The sequence below is a fragment of the Gopherus flavomarginatus genome, chromosome 7 (genome assembly GCF_025201925.1).
Source record: "Gopherus flavomarginatus isolate rGopFla2 chromosome 7, rGopFla2.mat.asm, whole genome shotgun sequence".
In the NCBI taxonomy this organism is placed as follows: domain Eukaryota; kingdom Metazoa; phylum Chordata; order Testudines; family Testudinidae; genus Gopherus; species Gopherus flavomarginatus.
Window position 1 is genome coordinate 71,308,914 of NC_066623.1, and position 22,853 is coordinate 71,331,766.

Sequence of the window (22,853 nt, forward strand, 5' to 3'; positions counted from 1 at the left end):
TTTAGGAGTAATGCCTCCATAAATAATCACAGCCAAGATGGTGGCAGACATAAGCCGTCCTCAAGTAGATCAAACAAAAGAATATAAAATTCCAGAGACACTTTAAAATGAACTGCAAAGAAAACAAAATTGGGGTTTGTGCTCTTTCTTGCTTCTTTATGGTGGCTAAAAGCAGTGTAAAAACTAGATTTTTTTCCCTCTTCCTTGGATATTGCACTAGAAATTGAGACCTAGTTTAAAATGGAAGACTAAGATGATTGGAAAATAAGCGTAATTGTGACATCACAAGAACCAAGCGTGAAAATTAAGCAAATAAAACAGGATGTGATTTTTAGTCAGACTGTAATTTTTGTGTTTTGTTTTTGTTAACTGTTTAATTTCAGTTACCAAGATCTCATGCCCCTGCAAGTAAGTATGTTAGAGTGTACAATAAATGTGCTCTGAGACCTCGCAGTCGTCCTCCATTAAAATCAGGGAAGTCCATATGCCTGGTATTTCTAAGATTAAAAAAAAGAAGGTAATTAAAAAACTTTCTGAAAGGACTCTTCTTGTTTACACTTTCTTGCTACTTTATAAAGAAACAAAATAGGGCTTAAGCTAATTTTTAAAAAAATTGCAGGTCACCTTTAAAAAATATGCTTTCTGTTCTCTCATACATTCACTGGTATCTTCTAAACCCTGCTTAGCTTCCAACAGTTATCTCCCATATTCCTCAGGAGGAGTGATGGCCACTCTGAAATGGACCTTCAGCTCAGTTTTATCAAACATTACCCACTTCTGTTGCTTGAAGCAGAGTATCACTTCACCAGAATTATGTAAAACCCACTCATACTGCCACCGGCCCATCCACTACAGGCTGCATATGCTACATACGCCAAATCTGGCAAGCAAGCTAGCAAGAAAGCAAACAAACCTTATATGAGAGAATATCAAGCAGATGTCCAAATGGTCAGAGTATCCTAGCTGGCCATGAATTCACACTTCCCTACACCTTCCCAATCAAGAAGCACAAATAAACCAAAATTGTCTTGTCATACCGATTGTGACAGACCCAGACCAGTGGTGTACAGGAGTCTGGTAGAGGGCAAATATACTGGTCACTGGATGAGTAGTTTTCTGTTCCCCGAGTGACAAGAGCAGAGGCTGCACTAGAGTAATCAAGAACTTGCTAGAACCAATTAGGGCAGACCTTAAGGTCTGCTATAGTGTGGCCAGGGAGGTTGAAGTGCTCTCCTACAGGTTTTTGTATATTGCCATTCCTAATGTCTGATTTGTGTCCATTTATCCTTTTCCGTAGAGACTGTCCAGTTTGGCCGATGTACATAGCAGAGGGGCATTGCTGGCATATGATGGCGTATATTACATTGATGGATGTGCAGGTGAATGAACCAGTGATGGTGTGGCTGATCTGGTTAGGTCCTGTGATGGTGTCGCTGGTGTAGATATGTGGGCTGGGGGTTTAGCTGGGGGCTGTATGTGATGGCCAGTGGAGTCCTGTTGGTTTCTTTCTTGGGTTTGTCTTGCAGTAGGAGGCTTCTGGGTACATGTCTGGCTCTGTTGAAACCAACAGGACTCCACTGGCCATCACATACAGCCCTCAGCTAAAACCCCTCCAACGCATCATCAAGGATCTACAACCCATCCTGGACAATGATCCCACACTTTCACAGGCCTTGGGTGGCAGGCCAGTCCTTGCCCACAGACAACCTGCCAACCTGAAACATATTCTCACCAGTAACTGCACACCGCACCATAATAACTCTAGCTCAGGAACCAATCCATGTAACAAACCTCGATGCCAACTCTAGTGCAGACCTTGCTCTCGTCACTCAGGGAACAGAAAACTACTCACCCAGTGACCAGTATATTTGCCCGCTACCAGACTCCTGCACCCCACTGGCCTGGGTCTGTCACAATATATATATACATATTATATACTTCTCCACAAAAATGGATTTTTCTTTTGGAAACTGCATTTTTTGGCTGAAAACCTGTTTTTGACAAAGTTGAAGTTTTCCTGTAGAACCACACCCATTGCTCACTACTTTCCAACCAACTCCATACTTGAGGTGCCATAATCTCTATTGATAAGCTATGCTTTCCTTTATAAATATAGTGCTCAGAAAAGTGGTGCTGCAATACTGGACAGTTCTTATTAAGGAGATCACTTACAGAAAAGTCTCAGCAACAACTGCAGAAAGCTAAGATGCTGGGAAGGATAGGATAACAGAGGGAAGACCATGGGAACTTCTATAAAGTATTTTAAAACATCTTTATTGTAATACATATAATGGATTTGGTGCAAAAATTCTAATTTCTTCGGATTTTCCCCAAATCTTAAGTGTTAGGTTCAAACCTCAGCTACTTGATCTCCATGCACAGTTCAGGGGACAGTCCAATGCTCAAATGTTATGAGAAATCTTGCATAGAAAGTATATGGTCTATGCATGATATTAAGGACAGTTTTACTGAACTGAAATTGGTCTGAATTACCAAAAGAAGATCAACAGACCAAATAAAGGTTTTTGCATGACTTTTATTTAAGGTTCATAAACCAAGAAAATATCCACTGTAAATACAAGTCTAAGTTTTAAGTGGACTACAAGGTCAAACACTTTGACTTTAAAAATAGTTTAGTAACAATTTATTGGGTTTCTAAATAAAATATGGCTTCTTTCACAGCCCTTGAAGCATCAGTGCTGTTGAAGTCTTACCTATAAAAGCAAACATAGTTGCTGTTATTCTTTACAACATGAAGTTCACAGATCTTTGAGAAGGGTTCTGTAGAAGGTGGAGAGAATAGTATCAACAATGGCAAAGCAAAGGTCCATCAAAATGACATCTGACATGAATGTCAGTTCTTGTATATCTAACTTTATATAAAATGATGCTACATAACACTTGGTTTTAGTTATTCTTTATCAAGTATTCTATTAGGAATGGTTTTCCCACAAAGCCTATGTGATCGTTTTATTTCCATTCTAACTGAGGCAGTTATATATAATGCTCCATAGTGCATGAAAAATGTGGCAGGGAGAGAAACAGTAATTTGAGATCCATCACTGAAATAATCCTAACATGGAGTACCTATAACCAGCAGTATAGCTCAACTCAGATGGCACATACAGTTTTCATGAAGGTTCTGCTTGACCTGACCACTTGTCTAGTGTTAAAACAACACGGTGCTTAAGAACATAAGAACATAAGAAGGGCTGTACTGGGTCAGACCAATGGTCCATCTATCCCAGTATCCTGTCTACCGACAGTGGCCAATTCCAGGTGCCCCAGGAGGAGTGAACCTAACAGGTAATGATCAAGTGATCTCTCTCCTGCCACCCATCTCCACCCTCTGACAAACAGAGGCTAAGGACACCATTCCTTACCCATCCTGGCTAATAGCCATTAATGGACTTAACCACCATGAATTTATCCAGTTCTCTTTTAAACACTGTTACAGTCCTAGCCTTCACAACTTCCTCAAGCAAGGAGTTCCACGAGTTGACTGTCCACTGTGTGAAGAAGAACTTCTTTTTATTTGTTTTAAACCTGCTGCCCATTAATTTCATTTGGTAGCCCCTAGTTCTTGTATTATGGGAAAAAATAAATAAGTTTTCCTTATCTACTTTTTCCACATCACCCATGATTTTACACACCTCTATCAGATCCTCCCTGAGACTCCTCTTTTCCAAGCTGAAAAGTCCTAACCTCTGACTCCCACCTGTGTTTGAGCAGAGTTTTCCTGGAACATATCATGGCACAGGCATATAGGAGAGAAGGGAAGAGAAGGGAAGAGAAAAGACAGTTACCTTTTCTGTAACTGATATTCTTCGAGATGCATTGCTCATGTCCATTCCAAAATAGGTGTGCATGCTCACCAAGTGCACTGATGCCAGAAGTTTTTCCCCAGCAGTACCCATAGGGGAGCGCCTCTAATGACCCCTGGAGTGGCACCTCTATGGCAAGGTTTAAGGGGAGCTGAGTGTTCCCCCCCACCCTCAGTTCCTTCTTGCCAGACAACTCCAACAGAGAGGAAGGAGGGTGGGATGCGGAATGGACATAAGCAACACATCTCGAAGAACACCAGTTACGGAAAAGGCAACCGTCCTTTCTTCAAGTGATTGCTCATGTGCATTCCACAATAGGTGATTCCAAGCTATGTCTGTTGGAGGTGGGTAGGAATTCACAGACACTCGGGATGGAGTACTGCCCTGCCGAATCCAAAGTCCTCCCTGGTCTGGGAGACGACTGCATAATGCTAGGTGAATGTATGAACCCAAGACCATGTGGCAGCCCTGCAAATGTCCTGAATGGGAACACAGGCTAAAAAGGCAGCCGACAAGGCTTGTGCCCTGGTTGAGTGTTCCCTCACAATCGATGGTAGGGGAACTCCCGCCAGGTCGTAACAGGTACGAATACACAAGGTGATCCAATTGGAGAGCCGCTGAGTGGAGATCAGCCGACCTCTCATGCATTCGACCAAAGCGATGAACAGGTGTGAGAACTTCCTCAACAGCTTAGTCTGCTCCACGTAAAAGGCCAGAGCCTGTCTCACATCCAGCATGTGGAAGCGGCATTCCTCACTGGAAGCATGGGGATTCAGACAGAGCACCAGCAGGAAGATGTCCTGACCCATGCGGTAGGTGGAGACCACCTTGGGGAGGAATGAAGGATGTGGTCAGAGATGGACCTTATCCTTATGGAACACCATGTACAGGGGCTTGGAGGTCAGGGTAAGGTGTTCCAAGACCCATCTAACTGACATGATCGCCACCAGGAAGGCTACCTTCCATGAGATGTGTGACCAGGAGCACATAGCAAGCAGCTCAAAAAGGGGACCCGTCAATTGGGCCAGCACCAAGTTCAGGTCCCACTGAAGGACTGAGGGCCTAATGCACAGAAAGAGATGATCCAATCCCTTAAGTAATCAACAGGTCATAGAATGGGAGAATACCGGGTGCCCCTGCGTGGCATTTGAAATTTTTGCCACCCCTTCATGGAGTGGGAGGGCCACCCTGCCCAGTGCCAAGGCCGAGAGGATATTGAAGAGGGAGTCTGAGGGTTCCTCCACTTCTGCATACCCACCAGGGCCAGAGGTCCCACTACTTGGTTGCCCTCCGGGCACAGAATCAAAGATGAACGCCCCACCGACTCCTCTCTGGGAGGTTGAAAGAGGGAGGCCAAGGATCTTGCCGAGGCTCCAGCCACCGAGCGAGCCACCAGTGGGGGCCACATGGCCCATTGGTACCATGGTGCCAGACAAGGAGCCCTGTACCACTGAACCTGCTGTGGCACCAGTGGAGCAGGCTGTTCAGCCTGACTAGCCTGTCCCATCGACTGATGATTACAAAGGGAGACCGGGCTGGCATACGACCTGCTGCTGTCCCAGAACTGGAAGGAGCGATGGCATCGGGAACAGTGCCAATCACAAGACCATGATCCCAGCATGGAGGAGTGGGAATACTGCCGGTAGCAGCTGCTCCACAACGGTGAAGTGTTGGTGATCGATGCCCAGGACTATGGGAGCTGTGCCATGGCGGGATCCTGGAGCAAGACAAAGAACAGGAATGGTGTTGATGCCCGTAGCGCAATGAGCTACGGTAGCCTCTCAGAGACAAGGACCTCCAGTGCCATCTGTCCTGGTCTGAACAAGGCATGCTCCCCTCACGACGTCTACAGTCCCTCAAGGCGGAGCAGTGCTTGGATGCCCCGCCAGTCAGAACCTAGCCAGAAAACCTGGTCTGGGTTGATGGGGAACGGCGTGGACTGTGCACTGGGCAGTCGCTGAGCAGCAAACAGCGTTGGGAATATTCCCTAGACCGCGAACAGTACCGACCAGGCAGTGATTGCGGAGATCCAAGCAGTGGCTTGCCTCTGGACAGAGGAGCCAACGATGGCAGTGCCTCTGGTATCGGTTGAGACATAACATTCTGGGCCGCCTGCAGGGCTTCCAGTGTGGAGCGCACTCAGACATCCGGGGATGTCAGCGCCAAGTGGGTCGGACTGCTCCATTCAACCTGAGTCAGAGACCTGGAGGCCAACAGAGATCGAGAACTGCCCAAAATGGGTCTGGTCTTGCTCCGGTGTCTTGGCAGAGAAGACCTCTTCTTAGCCTTTTTGGCATGCCCTGTGGATGGGGAGCTGTGCCGACTGGTGGAAGATACTGAAGGGTCAACAGCGTACTGATACCACGGTATTCAGTGCCAACTCGGAGCGGCGCACCAGAGTCGGGGTCAATGTCGATTTCATCAGAATAGCTCGGAGCCAAATGTCCCTTTCCTTCTAGGTCCAAGGCTTGAAGGATTTGCAAATCTTGCAGCAATCGCTGAGCTAGGTTTCCCTCAGACAGCATAAACAGTCCGTGTGCATATCACTCACTGACATCGGCCACCTGCAAGTGTCACACAACTTACAGCCCAGGGCATGGGGCATGCCCCAACCTGGGTGCACTGAACTAAACTAACACTAATCTAAACTGCTTTAACTACAGGTACTACTAACTATGAATGAACAAGAGTTCAAGAGGAAAGCTGCAGCCAAGCTGGAGCAGAGCAGTTCCTATGCACTTTCACTGGCGGCAAGAAGGAACTGAGGGTGGGGGGAGCACGCAGCACCCCTTATACTGCGCCATAGAGGCACCACTCGACGGGTTGCTAGTGGTGCTCCCCTAGGGGTACTGCTAGGGGAAAAACTTCTGGCACTGGTGCACGCGGTGAGCACGCACACCAGTTGTGGAATGCACATGAGCAATCACTCGAAAAAGAACTTCTCCTTTGTTTGCTCCCTGTGGGTTCCAATGGTGACTGTGATCTTTTAATTTCACCAGAACTTTCAAGCCAGACCAATTCCACCCATCTAGAGGTTGCAACTCCTAGTACATGTACTCCCACTACATAATATTTTTGATTCAGCCATCATAAAACTATAGTTAACATCTTTCTGGTTCCTAGGCCTTTGGTTCTAACCACTAGACCCAACGGTTTCAACTAACTTCACTCAGAAAGACATTTAATTCTTTTCAGAGATTCTGTAACAACTACTTCTATTGCTCCCTCTCCAACCCCCCAAAAAGAACCACCCACAAAACTACAGGACTCATAGAAGCCATATGTGAAATGCGCAAATATATTAGCCACCTGCAAATATATCAGAGTCATAGTTTGGTTGAGAATCAATGTTAGTGCTGGTTAATCATCTTGGAAATAGTAGCCCATAAATGGAAATTAAAATGTTATACATATGCACGTACAAATTTCAAATTAAATACTGCCTTAGCCTTACCTTTCCCTCTCAATACATCTTGGATATGTCAGCTGTCCTCTGCTACACTGTACTCTAAAATCAAACATTGAGGTTGATGGTGCTCCATAATGATTCTCTTTACATAGAAATTCAATGTAGTCCCCATGGAAAAAATAAGATTTGTCATCAAAACTCCATCTCAGTATTAAGTTATTTTTGTCCATTATCTCCTTCGATAAAGTGCATGGTTCTTAACACAAAAAAAGATACATAGTAAATTTCCTTTATAAAATTTAATATACAAGTTAATATTAATATATGAGACTGCATAGCTATAGCTAGCATATTAAAATTAGACACAAACACTTTCCTCCCTTCTACTGCATTAGACAAACATCAGATGATAGTACTTTTGGATGTTGCATACATACTCCAATTCTTATAGGCTTAGGAAAAGAGGATAAACAACTACAGGTTTGCCCAGATCTACCAAAGCCCAGAGGCTTCAGATCTACCAAAACTGCTCAGATTGAGAACTTAATTTGAATACTGGAAATTAATATTAAAAACTTGAAACAAAAGTTTAATCAACTTTTATTGAGCCTGTCATTTTTATTTATTTTTTTTTAAACAAAAGCACATCTTACATACCTATGCAATCTGGTGGGGTAGTCCATTGTCTGTTGGAACAATAGATTCTATTGGACCCTTGCAAAAAATGATGTTCAAAACAAGTATATTCAACTGAAGAATCACTCTCATATTCTGTCAGTCGTGGGCCAATAACATCTCCATTCTTAACAACAGGGGGGGAACCACATTTTTCTTTGGGATCTATGTAAAATAAATAGTGTTAAAAACTTTAACAAAGACTTACAGTGTCTCTAAGAGCAGAATCTGGCACCCATTTAAGTTCGTCTACAAGAACTTCTTACCTTGTATGCACTTAAACTGTGGAGCTGGGATTCCCAGCAAATCTTTGGACTACAAGTTTTTAGAAAAACAAGTCTCTGCAGGCACCCTCTCCCTCCTCCCCTCAAGGAAAATGTTTTATTCTGCTGTGTTTATATTATTTTAAAATACATCTTTGCTATGGAAAGGACAATTTGACCCTAAACTTCTATTGCTATTAATAGCAGAGCCTATGACTTCGCTGTTCAAACAAAGCTATCTCAGTGTGTCTGAACTTGGTGAGTTATAATAGGATTGCAAAAACAGATACTGTTTTACCTTTCATAATGCATGTTGGATATCTGAGTTTTCCATGGGTACACTGTACTTTTAGCTGAGACTGCCTGCTGGAGGATGACAAATAGTATCCCTGTTTACACACAAAATCTATTGTGTCACCATGCAGGAAAAATAACTCTCCTTCCAGTCTCCATTTCATCTCTATGTTGTTATTGCTCATATCATCCACATTAAGAGTGCATGGTTCTAGAAGACAAACGTCTATGTTTATACAAATATTTTGTAACAATTCCCAAATTTACAAGTTCTTAGCCAAAAAAAAAGCTTATAACTCAATGATCCTGCAAACTGATTTGAACTTTATATGAAATGCTACAACTTCTTTAGATCTTTACTCACCATAAATCACAATTACAATAGGTAAAATTAAAGGCAAGTTGCGGAATGTAAACCGCCCCATCACAGGAGACAAACTCCTTCTGACACAAACTTCATGGGAAATCAGGCTAATTCCTGGAAATCAAGTTAATCAGTACCAGTGGTGCATGTGGTACCTCAGGTTGTGTTTACTGTTGGTAAATAACTCACTTCTGCTGATGACAGAGATAAGAACATTAATCCTACTTAGTTACCATAACTTGGAAAATCTTTTTAAGAGGAAAAGAGATATCTATCGGAACTGACAGCAGTACCACAGATGCTAGATTTTGTCAACCATTCCAGGACAAGGGGAACCAACACATGGCAAATTTAACTTCTTTATTTAGATGTCTGACTGAGGAATTGAGAGGGTGATATTTTTTAATTGTTTAGAGTGTTTGCTTTTTCTTGGTTTTCTTTTGAGTTAAATTGTTGTTACTTTAGGTCTGTTTTATTTTGGTTGTTTTTAAATGAATAGATATTTAATGTAATAAAATTTGCATAAGTAAATATAATTGTACTGGTCTTCTATTTGCATAGGTGCTAGAACTAGAGATGCAGAGGGTATTGCAGCACTTGCTGACTTGAAGTGGTTTCCACTATATACAAGGTTTACCATTTGGTTCAATGATTCTCAGCACCTCCACTATACAAATTGTTCTAGCACCCTGTCTGTTTGTACTTTACTATAAGAGTTTTCTAATAATGACATTTTAAAGAAAAACTGGTTACTACTAAGGATCTGCTCTACCATTATTAAAGTCTCTGTATATATACTAATTTTTTCCTGCAAATTTAGTTCTCATGAAAGGTGTTGAGAAACAGCACAGGAGAATAAAGTCTCTGATTATCCAGAGAAAAGCTACAGCCTGGGAAATAACCATGCAAACTGCCCCACCACTATGCCTCAAAACTGACCACAAGGCTAAAATTCAAGAGGCAAGAGGAGGATTCATTCTTTCAGCCATCAAGTACCTGTCTCAGCAAGTCTACAAAGAAAGATATAGAGGTAGCAGTTTGTGTGATGCAGGCATTATCTATCCACCTGGAATTTAACTGAGATCACAGCATTTCCCATAGAGCTATATGGGTTGTTTTTTTCCATGATCTTATCAACCATGAATAACATAATACAACATCTATTTTTTCTACAAGACTTACCTAAACAAGTTGGCTGAGTTGTCCACTTTCCTTGTACACAATGAACAGTTTCAGGACCCTCCATTACGTGGTACCGATGGCATCTGTATTTTACTGAGGAACCTGCTGTGTAGTTTGTCAATAAAGGTCCAAAACTAGCACCATTTTTAATTGCAGGTGGAGAGGGGCAAGTTTCCCATGTTTCTAAGAGAAGAACCATAGCTATAATCTGTATTTGTGCACAACAATTCTCTCAAATGATAGTACCAGAATCAATGTAACTAGATTTCTGAGAAGGAAATTAAAACTACAGAATAAATGTAAATTGGGGTAACCAACAAAATTACAACTTCTTCCAACAATTTAGCTGCTATTTCTTTCTTTCTTTCTTTTTTAAAAAAGGGTTACAAAAAGGAACCGAAGCCCCAACATATATAAATGCCTTATCGAATCACCATGCAGTCTCATTGCCATATTTATCCTCCCGTACCATTCCCCCATCCAAATCCCCTTTGTTTATGACTCACTTCTTGGGTCATGCTGAATTTAGATTGTATGCTTGTCTGGGATAGGAGTCTCTTTATTTTTTCAAGCAGCGAGAAATGTGTTAAGCATCTCAGAAAACAAGTAAAGAGATGAAAAGATATTAACTCTATCATGAAATGACTGAAGTTCATGATTCTAAGAAATGGTAGAAGGGAAAACAGCAGAATAAAGACAAAAAGGCTTTAGCAAACAGAGAATTGGTAGATAAGGTGCTGTGGGAAGCAAGTCTAAGAAAAAACAGATCAGGACAGTTGGCAGTTTTTTTTTAAGAGAGACATTATTAAGGGCACAAGAGCATAGGAAAGGTAGGAAGTATGGTAAGAGACCATCCTGACTTAACCAAGATATTGTCAATGACCTAAAATTCAAGAGTGATATAAGAAGTGGAAACTAGGTCAAACGATAAAAAATGGTTACTCACTTTCTCATAATTGTTGCTCACATCCATTCCAGTTAGCTGTGTGAGCGCTGCATGCACAGTTGTCAAAAAGTTTTTCCCCCAAATAGCACCCATCAGGTCAGCCGTGGAGCCCCCTGGAGTGACGCCTTGATGGCGCTCAATATATGACCCTGCCAACCGGGCGCCTCCTCAATTTCTTCTTGCCAGTTACTGCAACAGAGGGAAGGGCAGGTGGGTCTGGAATGGATATAAGCAACACATCTTGAAGAACAACAGTTACAAGAAGGTGAGTAACCATTTTTTTCTTCGAGTGCTTGCTCATATCAATTCCAGTTAGGTGACTCCCAAGCCCTACCTAGTGGTGGGGTCAGAGCTATGGTATGACAGAGTGGACCATTGCTCTGCTGAAGGTTGCATCATCACTAGCATACTGGGTGAGGGCGTAGTGAGTGACGAAAGTGCGTGCTGAGGACAACGTCATCACCCTGAAGATCCCTTGAATCAGCACATGGGCCAGGAATGCCGTCAATGAGGCCTGTGCTCTTGTGGAGTGATCCATGAGAGCCGGGACCGGAATGTTGGCTAATTCATAGCAGGTGGGGATGCAGGAGCTCATCCACGGTAAGATCCTCTGTGACAAGACTGAGACCTTTCATATGGTCTGCCACCACCACAAATAGCGGTTCCACTTTCAGAACAGCCTCATGCATTCGATATAAAAGATGAGCATCTGTCAAACCTACAGAGAGTGGAGCCTCTGCTCCTGGCTGCTCGCATAAGGTTTGGGATAAACACACAAAATGTCCTGGTTGGAGTGAAACTGGAACATGACCTTTGGAAGGAAAGCCGAGTGAGGCCTGAGCTGCACCTCCTCAGGGCCCGGAGCTCCGAGACCCGCCTGGCCGACATGATAGCAACCAGGAAGGCCACCTTCCACGAGAGGTGAGACCAGGAACATATGGCTAATGGTTCAAATGGGGGATCCATAAGATAAGCCAGCACCAGAGTCAGGTCCCATTGTGGGACCAGGGGCTTAGAATACAGGTCAAGTCCATCCAAACCCTTAAGGAACCGTCTGGTCATAGCATGAGAGAACACAGTGTGTCCTTGCATCAGGGGATGGAAGGCCGATATGGCTGCCAAGTGCACCCTGACTGATGAGGGTGCCAGGCCCTAGGCCCTCAGGCAGAGGAGGTAATAAAGGATAAGCTGGATTGGGGCCACCATTGAGGACACACCTTGGTCCTTTGCCCATCTAGAAAACCGAGACCACTTCACCCTATAGAAGCGGCGAGTGGAGGGCCGTCTATTTTCGAGAAGGACGCTCTAAACCTGTGCTGAGCATTCCCTTTCCTTGCCACTTAGCCATTTAGCAGCCATGCCATGGGGTGAAGAGCTGCCAGGTTTGGGTGGAGGAAGTTGCCCTGGTCCTGAGAGAGCAGATCTGGGAGGAGTGGCAAAGGCCACGGCAGAGCCACTGCCAGGCCCAAAAGGGTCCCGTACCAGTGCTGCCTGGGCCACACCAGGGCAATGAGGACAACCCTGGCTTTGTCTGTCTTTATTTTCTCCAGGACCCTGCTGATCAGCGGGAACGGGGGAAAGGCACAGAGAAGCTGGCCTGACCAGGACAGGATAAAGGCACAGGAGATAGCACTGTTCCCTAGGCTCCCCCTGAAGCAGAACCAAGGGCATCGTCAGTTCTGTTGGGTAGCAAACAGATCCACCTGGGGAGTTCTCCACCTTCGGAAGAGCTGGTGGGCCACATCTGAGTGTAGAGCCACTCGTGCTAAGAGGAAAAGTCTCAGCTCAAGCGATCCGCCCTCACGTTCTGGGTGCCCAGCAGGTGAAAGGCTTTTTAGGTGGATGTCGTGGGCTATACAGAAGTCCCACAGACTGAGGGCTTCATCCCACAGACTGAGGGCAGAGGATTGGGCCCCACCTTTTCTGTTGATATAGAACATCGAGGCCGCATTGTCTGTGAGAACCCTGACTACTTTGCCCTTCAGGTGCGAGCAGAAGGCCACACATGCCAGCCGCACTGCCCTGAGTTCCTTGATGTTTATGTGAAGGATCAGGTCTTGCGGAGACCACAGACCTTGGGTCTGAAAATTCCACACATGGACCCCCCAGCCCAGGGCCAATGCATCGGACACCAGCTCCAATGACTGGGTCCTATCTCTGAACAGGACCCCTTGGAGCATGTTGCTTGATGCGGATCACCACTGTAGGGAGGTGATCATCGAGTTCGGCACGGTGAGCACCTTGTCCATTCTGTCCGTGGCCTGAGAGAACTGTGAGGCCAGCCAGAGTTGGAGGGGCCTCATCCTAAGTTTGGCATGGCGTGCACGCTGACATATGACCTAGCAGCTGCAGGCAAGCCCTGGCTGTCGTCACCGGGAACCTTGCGATCGAGTTGATGAGCACTGTCAGGGTCTCGAACCTGTCTGAGGGGAGAGAGGACCTGGACAACATTGCATCCAGGAGTGCCCAGATAAACTCTATGTTTTGGACTTGTTATTGTTTACCAACAGGCCTAGGGTGGTGCACGTGGACAGGAGAAGTGCCAAGTGATCCCTCACCTGTGATCGGGAGGTGCCCTTGATCAGCCAGTCGTCCAGATAGGGGAATATATGGACTCCCTGGTGCCTGAGTTAGGCCGCTACCACCAACATGCACTTCGTCAAGACCCTGGGGGGCAGTGGACAGGCCAAATGGGAGGATTGTGAATTGGTAGTGATTCTGTCCCACCACAAAATGGAGGGAGCACCTGTGCCCCTAAAATATGTGGATGTGGAAGTGTGCATCCTGTAGATCAAGAGCAGCATACCAGTCCCCGGGATCCAGGGAGGGGATGATGGAGGCCAGCGAAACCATGCGGAACTTGAGTTTCACCATATACTGGTTCAGACCTCGCAGGTCCATGATAGGCCTGAGCCCCCCTTGGACCTTCGGGAGAAGGAAATACCGGGAGTAATACTCCTTGCCCAGGAACTCCTTGGGCACTGCCTCTATCAGTCCTAGTTCCAGGAGCCTCCCGACCTCTTGCTCGAGCAGAGCCTTGTGTGATGGGTCAACCGAGAGGGGTGGGGGGTGGTTGGGCAGGTAGGAGGTAAAGTGAAGGGTGTAACCTCAGGAGATGGTGTTGAGGACCCAGAGGTCTGAGGTGAGCTGCGACCATTCTGGGAGGAAAACACACAATCAATTGGAAAAAGGGTGCTTTACAGGAGGTGAATCCCTGCTGAGAACTGGTGGGATACTCCCGAGCATCCCATCAAAAATGCCTTTTATCCGCCTGCTTAGAGGACCCAGGCTGGGGGACAGGTCCATATTGCCTTTGCGCTTCTTCTGGGAGGTCTGGGTGGGAGCCCGCTTGAACTTGGGTTTTGCCAGAGCAGGGACATAGAGGCCCAAGGTCTGGAGAGTCGTGCAGGAGTCTTTCATGCCATGCAGCCTTTTTTCTGTCTCCTCCACAAACAGCACCTTCCCATCGAAAGAGAGATCCTACATTGACGACTGAGCTTCGCTGGATAGCCCAGAAACCAGGAGCCATGATGCCCGTCTCATGGACATCACCGAGGCCATGGACCACGCGGCTGTGTCCACTGCATCCGAAGTGGCCTGCAGGGATGCCCTTGCGGCCATTGCCCCTTCCTCCATGAGAGCCTTAAACTCTTTTCTATCACACTCTAAGAGGGAGTCCTTGAACTTGGGGAGGGATCCCCAGAGATTAAACTCGTAGTGACCAGAAAAGCCTGATGGTTTGCTACTCTTAGCTGGAAGCTTGATGACGAATAAACTTTTCTCCCGAAAGCATCCAGTCTCCAAGAGTCTTTGTTCTTAGGGGTCAGGGCTGGCTGCCCCTGCTGCTCCCTGTGGTTGACCAACTCAACCACCAAAGAGTTGGGCACCGGGTGGATATACAAATACTCGTGCCCCTTAGTGGGTACAAAGTACTTGCACTTCGCCTTCTTAGAGATGGGAGTCAACGAGGCTGGTGTTTGCCAGGGCTTTTGAAATTCTTGCCACCCCTTCATGGAGCGGCAAGGCCACCTTTCCCAGTGCCGAGGGGGACAGCACATTTAACAGAGAGTCTGAGGGCTCCTCGGGCTCCTCTGCCTGGAGGTGAAGGCTCACTGCCACCTTTTTAAGAGTTCTTGGTGGGTCCAGTAGTCCTCTTGCGGGACGGAGCGGGGCGGGGCCGCAATCAGCTCCTCCGGATGAGGCGAGGAGGCCAGTGCGGTGCTTTCGGTGTTGGCTAACACCAGAGGATCCACCACCTGGGTTGGACTCTGGGCACGGCACTGAGGATATGGGTTCCACCAACTCCTTTCTTGCTGGTCTAGGGATGGAGGCCAACAGTGCTTCCGACACCTTGGCCACTGAGCAAGTCCTCACTGGGTTGGCCACAACACTCAGTGCCACTGCAATTGCTGAAGCACCAGCGGGTCCAACTGATCGGGCTAGCTAGCTTGGCCTGTAGATGGGCAACTGTGAGTGGAGGCCAGGCCGGTGTACGACCCGCTGCTGCCTCTGGACTGGGAGTGGCAGTGGTGCCACGATCTACGTTGACCACGGGACCGCAACTTCAAGGCAGAGGAATGGCAACAACAATAGTAGCTGCTCCATGAACTGTCTCGACGGGTGGACCCGCGACAGTAAAACATCAGCAATCGACGCCCAGAGCTGTGGTGCCTTGGCAGAGACTTGGAGCGGGAAGCTGAGTGGAAATAGTGTCAATGGTCATGCCGCGACCAACTGTGGTACCTCCTTCAAGACGAGGACCATTGGTGACGTCCACCACGGTCCCATTGGTATTCGCTCCATGAAGATGAGTGGTACCAGAAGTCTCAATCAGATGGCATCCATCCAAACAGCCTAGCCAGCGTCAAGGGTGATCCACATGGACTGAGCCCTGAACGGTCGCTGGGCAGTGATCGGTGTCAGGAACGTTCCCTTGACTGAGATCGGGCTGGCGGTGACTGCGGCAATCCTAGAGGTGGCTTGCCTCTGGAGAGTGGGGCTGACATCGGTAGAGCTCCAGGCACCGGCATGAACATGTAGATCTTGTACCTTTCGCTGATATGGGTTTCTCCCAAGCAGCACAGACAGTCTGTGTGCGCGTCACTCCTTGGCACAAAATGCCTACAAGAGTCGCACGACTTAAATCCCAGGGCACGGCGTGTGCCCCGACCCAGGCTTACTAACTAACTAAACTTCACTGAAAACTAAACTGACTACAGGTACTAATGAATTAACAACAGTTCTGGGGACAAGCTGCAGCAAAGCTGGAGCAGAGCAGTTTCGATGCACCTTCACTGGCAGCAAGAAGGAAGTGAGGGTGGGGGGAGCATGCAGCTCCCCTTATACTGTGCCAGGCAGGCACCACTCCAGGGGTCGCAGGGGGTGCTCCCCACCTATGAGTACTGCTAGGGGAAAAGCTTCTGGCACCAGTACATGTGGTGATCATGCATATCTACTGTGGAATACACATGCACAATCACTTGAAGAAGAACCGAGGAGGCACCGGGTCGGCAAGGTCATATATTGAGTGCCAGCAAGGTGCCACTCCAGGGGGCTCCACAGCCAACCTGACGGGTGCAACTAAGGAAAAATCTTTCCAACAACTGTGCATGCGACACACACACACCTAACTGGAATCAATCTGAGCAAGCAGTCGAAGAAGGACACATATTAAACTGACAAGCATATAGGAACAAAATAAAAAAGGTCACGGTACAAAATAAGATTAAAATAACAAGTGACATAAAGGGTAAAAAAAAAATTAAACAAATACGTGAGAACAAAGAGGAAGAACTAGGATAGTGTAGGCCCATTACTCAGTGAGGAGGGAAAGATAAAAAACTGTTACTGAGCTGTAGCTGTTGTTCTTCGGGATGTGTTACAGATGTGTTTTCAACTTAGGTACATGCACCCCCAGCGCACTGGAGCCAAAGAACAACTTCTAGCAGCACACAGAGGGATAGAGCTCCTGCCTGGCAACCCTAGTTCCTCCCCATGCCATAAGGGAAGCACCAGCCTGACCCCTTCAGTTCCTTTGCACTGAACGTTGGAGGGACAGACCCTGATGCAGAAGGGATGGAGGATGGGTTGTGGAAAACGTCTGCATCACATCTCAAAGAACAACTGCTACAGGTGGGTAATCATTTTTCCTTCTTCAAGTAGATGCAGCTGAGTATTCTATTAGGTGACTGAGAGGCAGTACTCACAGGAGGTGGGGCTTGGACTCTATTTAAACAAAGAATGCAGCATTGTCTTCCCACAGTTTGTGTCAGGCACTGCATCCGAATAGTCAGGACTAGAGGTTGGAGCAGAAGCTGAACATAGGATTGGGACTGGGCCAGGAAAGCTCTAGAACAGCGATCTGGGGACAGGCCGGGGTCTGAATGGTGATCAGAGTCCATAGGCAAGCCAAAATCCGTACCATAGCTGGAGTCCAGATATAGGCCAAGGGTCAAAGCAAGGTGCTCAGAGTCAGCAGACAGAGGCAAGGCTGGAGCAGATCAGTAACAGGGCTGGAACAAGATCAGGGTAGGGCAAGGACAAGACTGGAACAGGGCTCTGGTAAGACTGGGGCAGAAACAGAAACTGTATCAGAAGCAGGCTGGGAGTCCCATTCCCTGGAAGCCAGCACCCACCTGCTGCATCCTGGGGGCTCCCCTCTGAGTTCCCCCCATTTCCGGGGAACCAGAACCCACCTGCTGCATCCTGGGTTGCTCTCCTCTGAGCATTCCCCAGCCTGGGGCTTCCCTACATGCCATCCTGTTGTGAATATGGAAGGCCTCAGGCCGAACAATTCCTTCTAGGATCCAGCACCAGAAGCCATTTGGCTCAGGGTACAGAAGGAGGACATTTTTTTTTTAAGGTCAGGCTTGACAAAGCCCTGGCTGGGATGATTTAGTTGGAGATTGGTCCTGCTTTGAGCACGGGGTTGGACTAGATGACCTCCTGAGGTCCCTTCCAGCCCCGATATTCTAGGATTCTACTTTGCTGCCAGACGGTTCCTGGCTGGGCAGTGCTGTTGAACAGACTGATCTGCAACTTTGGTGCGGTTGGGGAAATCCTTGAGCCTGGGGGTCATCTGAGCCAGGCTCTACTCTGGGAAAGGCTGCTGCTGCTGCACCCCTGAAGGCTGAGTGACTGCAGGCTCTGTGGGAACAATAAGTTTAGTGCAGCTGAGTTGTTGTGCATGCCCGAATGACCACTCACCACAGATCTGTTGGAGGGGTAGCTGAGCAAGCAGCTCTGGTTTGGCTGCAGCTTTGCCTCACTGTTTGCATCTGATCTGGAAACAGCAGTAGTGGCCCAGTGGTTTGTAAAAGTATGTCCAATATAGGAATGTCACTTACAGATGCTGTCAACATTGCCTAGGTGCTTTTGGAATGACCTTGCACCTTTGGAGAAGGTGTAGCCTGGACTACATTGCATCCTGCCACCATACAGGAAGTTATCCACCTGGATATCATCCATGAAGAGACCACTTGACACTTTGTTTGGTCTACATATGTGAAACAATCGAGGGGAAGAGCAGAAAGGTTTGGTCCTATCTAATAAAAAGCGAGACATCGCTGACATCCAATGTGTGAAGATATTGTTCCTCTGGGGTTGAATGCAGCTTAGGGAAGAACTCTGGTAAAGACATACTTGGTTCAAAGTGAAACTGGGAAACACTTTGGATAAAAACCACAGGATATGGCCTTTGCCTTTAGAAAATTGCATGCAAAAGGCTTCTGCTATGAAAGCCTGCAACTCACCCACTCTCCCTGCAGACATTATTGTCATAAGTCAGTTTTCTGACACAAACGGGAGAAAGAAACAGTCTGAGTCTTGAACAGAGGACCTGGAAGAGCTGCTAAAACTATTAAGGTCTCACAAAGCAATTGGCTCTTTAAGTGATGGGTGGAGATGAAGGACTCCTTTCAAGAACCTCACTGCCATGAGATTTGAAAACATCAACTTCCCATGGATGGGCAGATGAAACTCTAAAACTGCTGTCAGATGGACTGTCAATGAACTAAGTGCTAGACAAGAAGACTGAAGGTGTAACGGGTACTCCAAGATGTCCTGAATACAGCCAGCTTTGGATAAAGTCCCTGGGCTAAATACCCATATTGAGAACTACTTCCACTTAGCTGAATAGGTCATTCTGGTGGAGGGCTTCCTACTACTGCCAGACTGCCTCCAAACATCGTTTCTTCTCCTCAACTAACCACACAGCATCCACCATGATGTTAAGACAGGACATCAGGTCAGATCAACACCACAAGGCAGTCAGAGAACCAACATGACCTTGGCCATGCTGGAGCAATTAGCATGGTTAATTCCAGCTTGAGAATGACCTGCAGGATGATTGGAATTGGAGGAAAAGTATACAGAAGTATTGATTCCCAGCTCAGGTGAAAAACATTGGTCAGGAAGCATCAACTGACACCCTCCTCAGGAGCAAAACAGCCAGCATTTCTTTTTGGGTCTCATAGCCAATGGATCGATTGTTGGGATGCCCCAAACAGCAAAGATGGACTACAAAATGCTGTGCTTCAGGCATCATTTGTGGTTCAGGAAGAAATTTCTGCTGAGATGATCTGGCAGGTGATCCTGGATCCCAGGTAAGTGATTAGCCATAGGTGTATTGTTCTCCTTGATGCAAAACTGGCAGAGCCTGATCACTTCCTGACACAGCATGTTGGAGTGTGCTTCCCCTGTCTGTTCACATAATACATTGCAGTTGTGTTAAGGATGTGAGCTGCCGAGTCCTTGATATAATCTTGAAGGACCTGACAGGCATTGTAGATGGCACAAAGCTCCAGAACAATTACATGCAGGGAAGCTTCCTGTTCCAGCCACAAGCCTTGAACTTTCAGAAACCCCAAATGTGCTCCCCAAACTATTACACGGACATGAGTGACAACAGTACTGGTTGGAGGGGACCGAGAGAAGGGAACATCCTGGCACACATTTCCCTGAGCCATCCACCACTGTAAGGAGTCCAGAATTGGCAGAGGAAGTCTAACCAGTCTGTCCAAGGGATGATGATTTGGATGATAGGCTGAGTTCAGCCACATCTGAAAAGGACATAGGCACAGCCTGGCATATTGTAATATCTATGTTGATGCAGCCATATGACCTAGCAACCTCAGGCATGTTTGGGCTGTGGCTGAGGTTTGAGACTGCAGCTCCAGACAAAGGTGGCAGATTGCCTGGAATTGCTTCATTGGCAGACTCTACAAGTTTGAAAGCAGTTCTATCATGGCCCCAAAGAACTTGATACTTTGAGTTGGAACCATTGTTGACTTCCTGATGTTTAGGATAAGACCTACATGACTGAGGAGGCATAGGGGGAAGTGACATGACAGAGGACTTCCTCTCTGGACTTACCCCTCAGTAACCAAACCTCCAGATATGGGAAGATAAGAATTCCCTTTTTAGTGAGGTACACTGTTACCATAATCATGCATTTGGCAAGGAATCAGAAGACAGGCCAAAAGGCAGCATGACATACTGGTAGTGCTGGCCAGCTACAACAAATCTTCTATAGATCAGAAGAATTACTACATATAAATAAATATCCTGAAGGTCCCTGGTAGCAAGCCAGTCATTGTGACTTAAGAAGTAGGGGAGGACAGTTGCTAAGGTGATCATACAGAATCTCATATATCTAAGCTATTTGTTGACTTCACAGAGCTTGATGATAGGTCTCATCCCTTGAGGATCAAGAAATACCAGAGTAGGATCCCAGTCTATAGTGCTGCTTCTACCTGGAAATGCTACCTTCTACTCAAGGTAGCAACCACATACCTCAGGAGGTCCTGATATATTTTAAAGTCCTTGGGCATTAAGGGAGAGGATGATTCCAGCACACTAGAGTCATCCGAGGAGGTGGTTTGCTCAGCCAATGATGCGTCCTGTCCTTTAACCACATGATCCAGTCAGAACAGTCCTGGAGGGAACAGGCTCAGTGATTGCTTGCAGCTGAGATAGTTTGGAAGTGGGAGCCACTGAGGACAAGTGACCTCGCTGTGGAGGGGGTTGAGGAGTGGGACCTCAGGGACCAAAGAGCATCCCAAGGAGGCCAGTGGACATAAAGATAAGACATTATCTGTCAGTAGGCCAGGTCCAAGAACCCCTGTCTCAACTGTGGGACATGCTGATCTCAGTATTAATGGTGATCCATGGGGAGTCTCTAGTGCCTGTCCGACGACCAGTGGGAGGACAACTGTGACCTAGATCTTGAGTAGACAACAGAGGAGCCAGCCCCGACAGGGCAAACAAATAGTCAAAGTCATCTGAAATCCAATATGGGGGCTGCATCAGTGCTATAGAGGAATGGGGGATCAGCACTGGTGGTACTGAATGAGACAATCTCACTTGGTATCAGGAGAGGCACTGGTACTGAGGCTAAGGGTGAGATCAAACTTGAAAAGGGCTACTGCCAAAATGACAACAGTGCAGAAGGATGCACCATAGTTGAGGGGACCTTTGGTGCTGGGCCTGGAATCTGCCTCAACTCCATAGTCTGAGGCCCAAGCAGTGCAAGCTGTGGTGCCAACAAGCCCGGTAGTTCTGTGACATTGCCAGAATCTGTCCGGGGGCAACAGAGGACAAGGTAGTAGAACCCATGGTGGCAGCATATTCTTGAACCAGTGGGGAGTCCAGTAATGTGAGGCAAAGCCACCTGGTATGCTGCCAGTGTGGAGACTGTCAATACCAATGCCAACGTTATTGGTACCAGACTCAACAAGCACCTCATGGCCAGAACTGGAGTTGATGGTATGAGCTCTCACTGCTCCCAGTGCAGTACCAGGGAGCAGTTGGATGGATTTGCTCCACCCCATGCGCCAGAGGGAATAGAGTGCTGGAATAGAGTGCACTCCTCTTAAAAGACCAGGAAGTGTCTCTCTGAACACTGGAATGGGTCCAGATTCATTTTATGGTACCTCTTCGTTACCGTAGGGAGGACAACTGCTCCTTCTCTTGGGGGAAATGCCAGAGTCGTGTGCAGAGCAGTATCACTTACCGGATTCGAAGGCAACTGCCAATCAGATGAGCACCTCAGCATCAAAGAGGTCTTACGGTTATCTTTGATCACCTGATGGTGCTGCTTTGGTTGTAAGTCTCTCACCATCGGAGTCCTCTTTGTGAAAGAGACATGCATCTGAGGAAGTGGGTATTCACCCACGAAAGCTCATGCTCCAAAACATCTGTTAGTCTATAAGGTGCCACAGGATTCTTTGCTGCTTTGTGAAAGACTTGCAGACAGATCATTGCTCTGTGTAAGTCCTTCCCTGAGACACACCAAGCACCTTGTCTGGGGATCACTCTTGGGGATGGTTCCCCCATTCAATGGACAATACTTGAACCCTGGTAAGGACATCACACAGGGTAGCCAACTACTCAAAATAATATTATAACAACACTAAATTTTACCTAAAGTACTATTAACTATAATATACAAAGCAGTTCTCATAAACTGAGACCAAAAGCAAAAAACATCACACACAGCTCCAGTTCCAGCTGTGAGAAGGAACTGAAGGGTTCAGGGAAATGCTGCCCTAATATGGCAAGGGAAAGAGCTAGGGCCATAGGGCTTGAGCAACCTATGAGTACTGCTAGGCAAAGTTCTCTGGTGCTGGGAGAGCACATACCTAAGCAGAATATACGGATAAAATAGGGAAAGAAAAAGTTAAGAATTACTTAGACAAGTTAGATGTCCTCAAGATGGCAGGACTTGACAAAATACATCCTTGAACAATGGTTCTCAACTACAGGCAAGCAGAGGTCTTCCAGGATATACATCAATTCATCTAGATATATGCCTAATTTTACAACAGGCTGCTTAAAAACCACTAGCGAAGTCAGTAGAAACTAAAATTTCATACAGACAATGACTTGTTTATACTGC

At 46.7% G+C, this 22,853-nt stretch overlaps 1 protein-coding gene across 1 annotated transcript in view; it reads right to left on the reverse strand.

Annotated features, from left to right (window-relative positions):
- Positions 1–7,274: 7,274 nt before the first annotated feature.
- The window catches only part of F13B (coagulation factor XIII B chain), a 47,326-nt gene continuing 31,747 nt past the window's right edge, over positions 7,275–22,853 (reverse strand). Inside the window, exons 8-11 of the mRNA XM_050961446.1 lie at positions 10,012–10,194; positions 8,470–8,676; positions 7,891–8,073; positions 7,275–7,489 (exon numbers count right to left, since the gene is read on the reverse strand). Of these exons, the coding sequence (XP_050817403.1) occupies positions 7,275–7,489; positions 7,891–8,073; positions 8,470–8,676; positions 10,012–10,194 (788 nt within the window). The remainder of the gene's footprint in view (positions 7,490–7,890; positions 8,074–8,469; positions 8,677–10,011; positions 10,195–22,853) is intronic.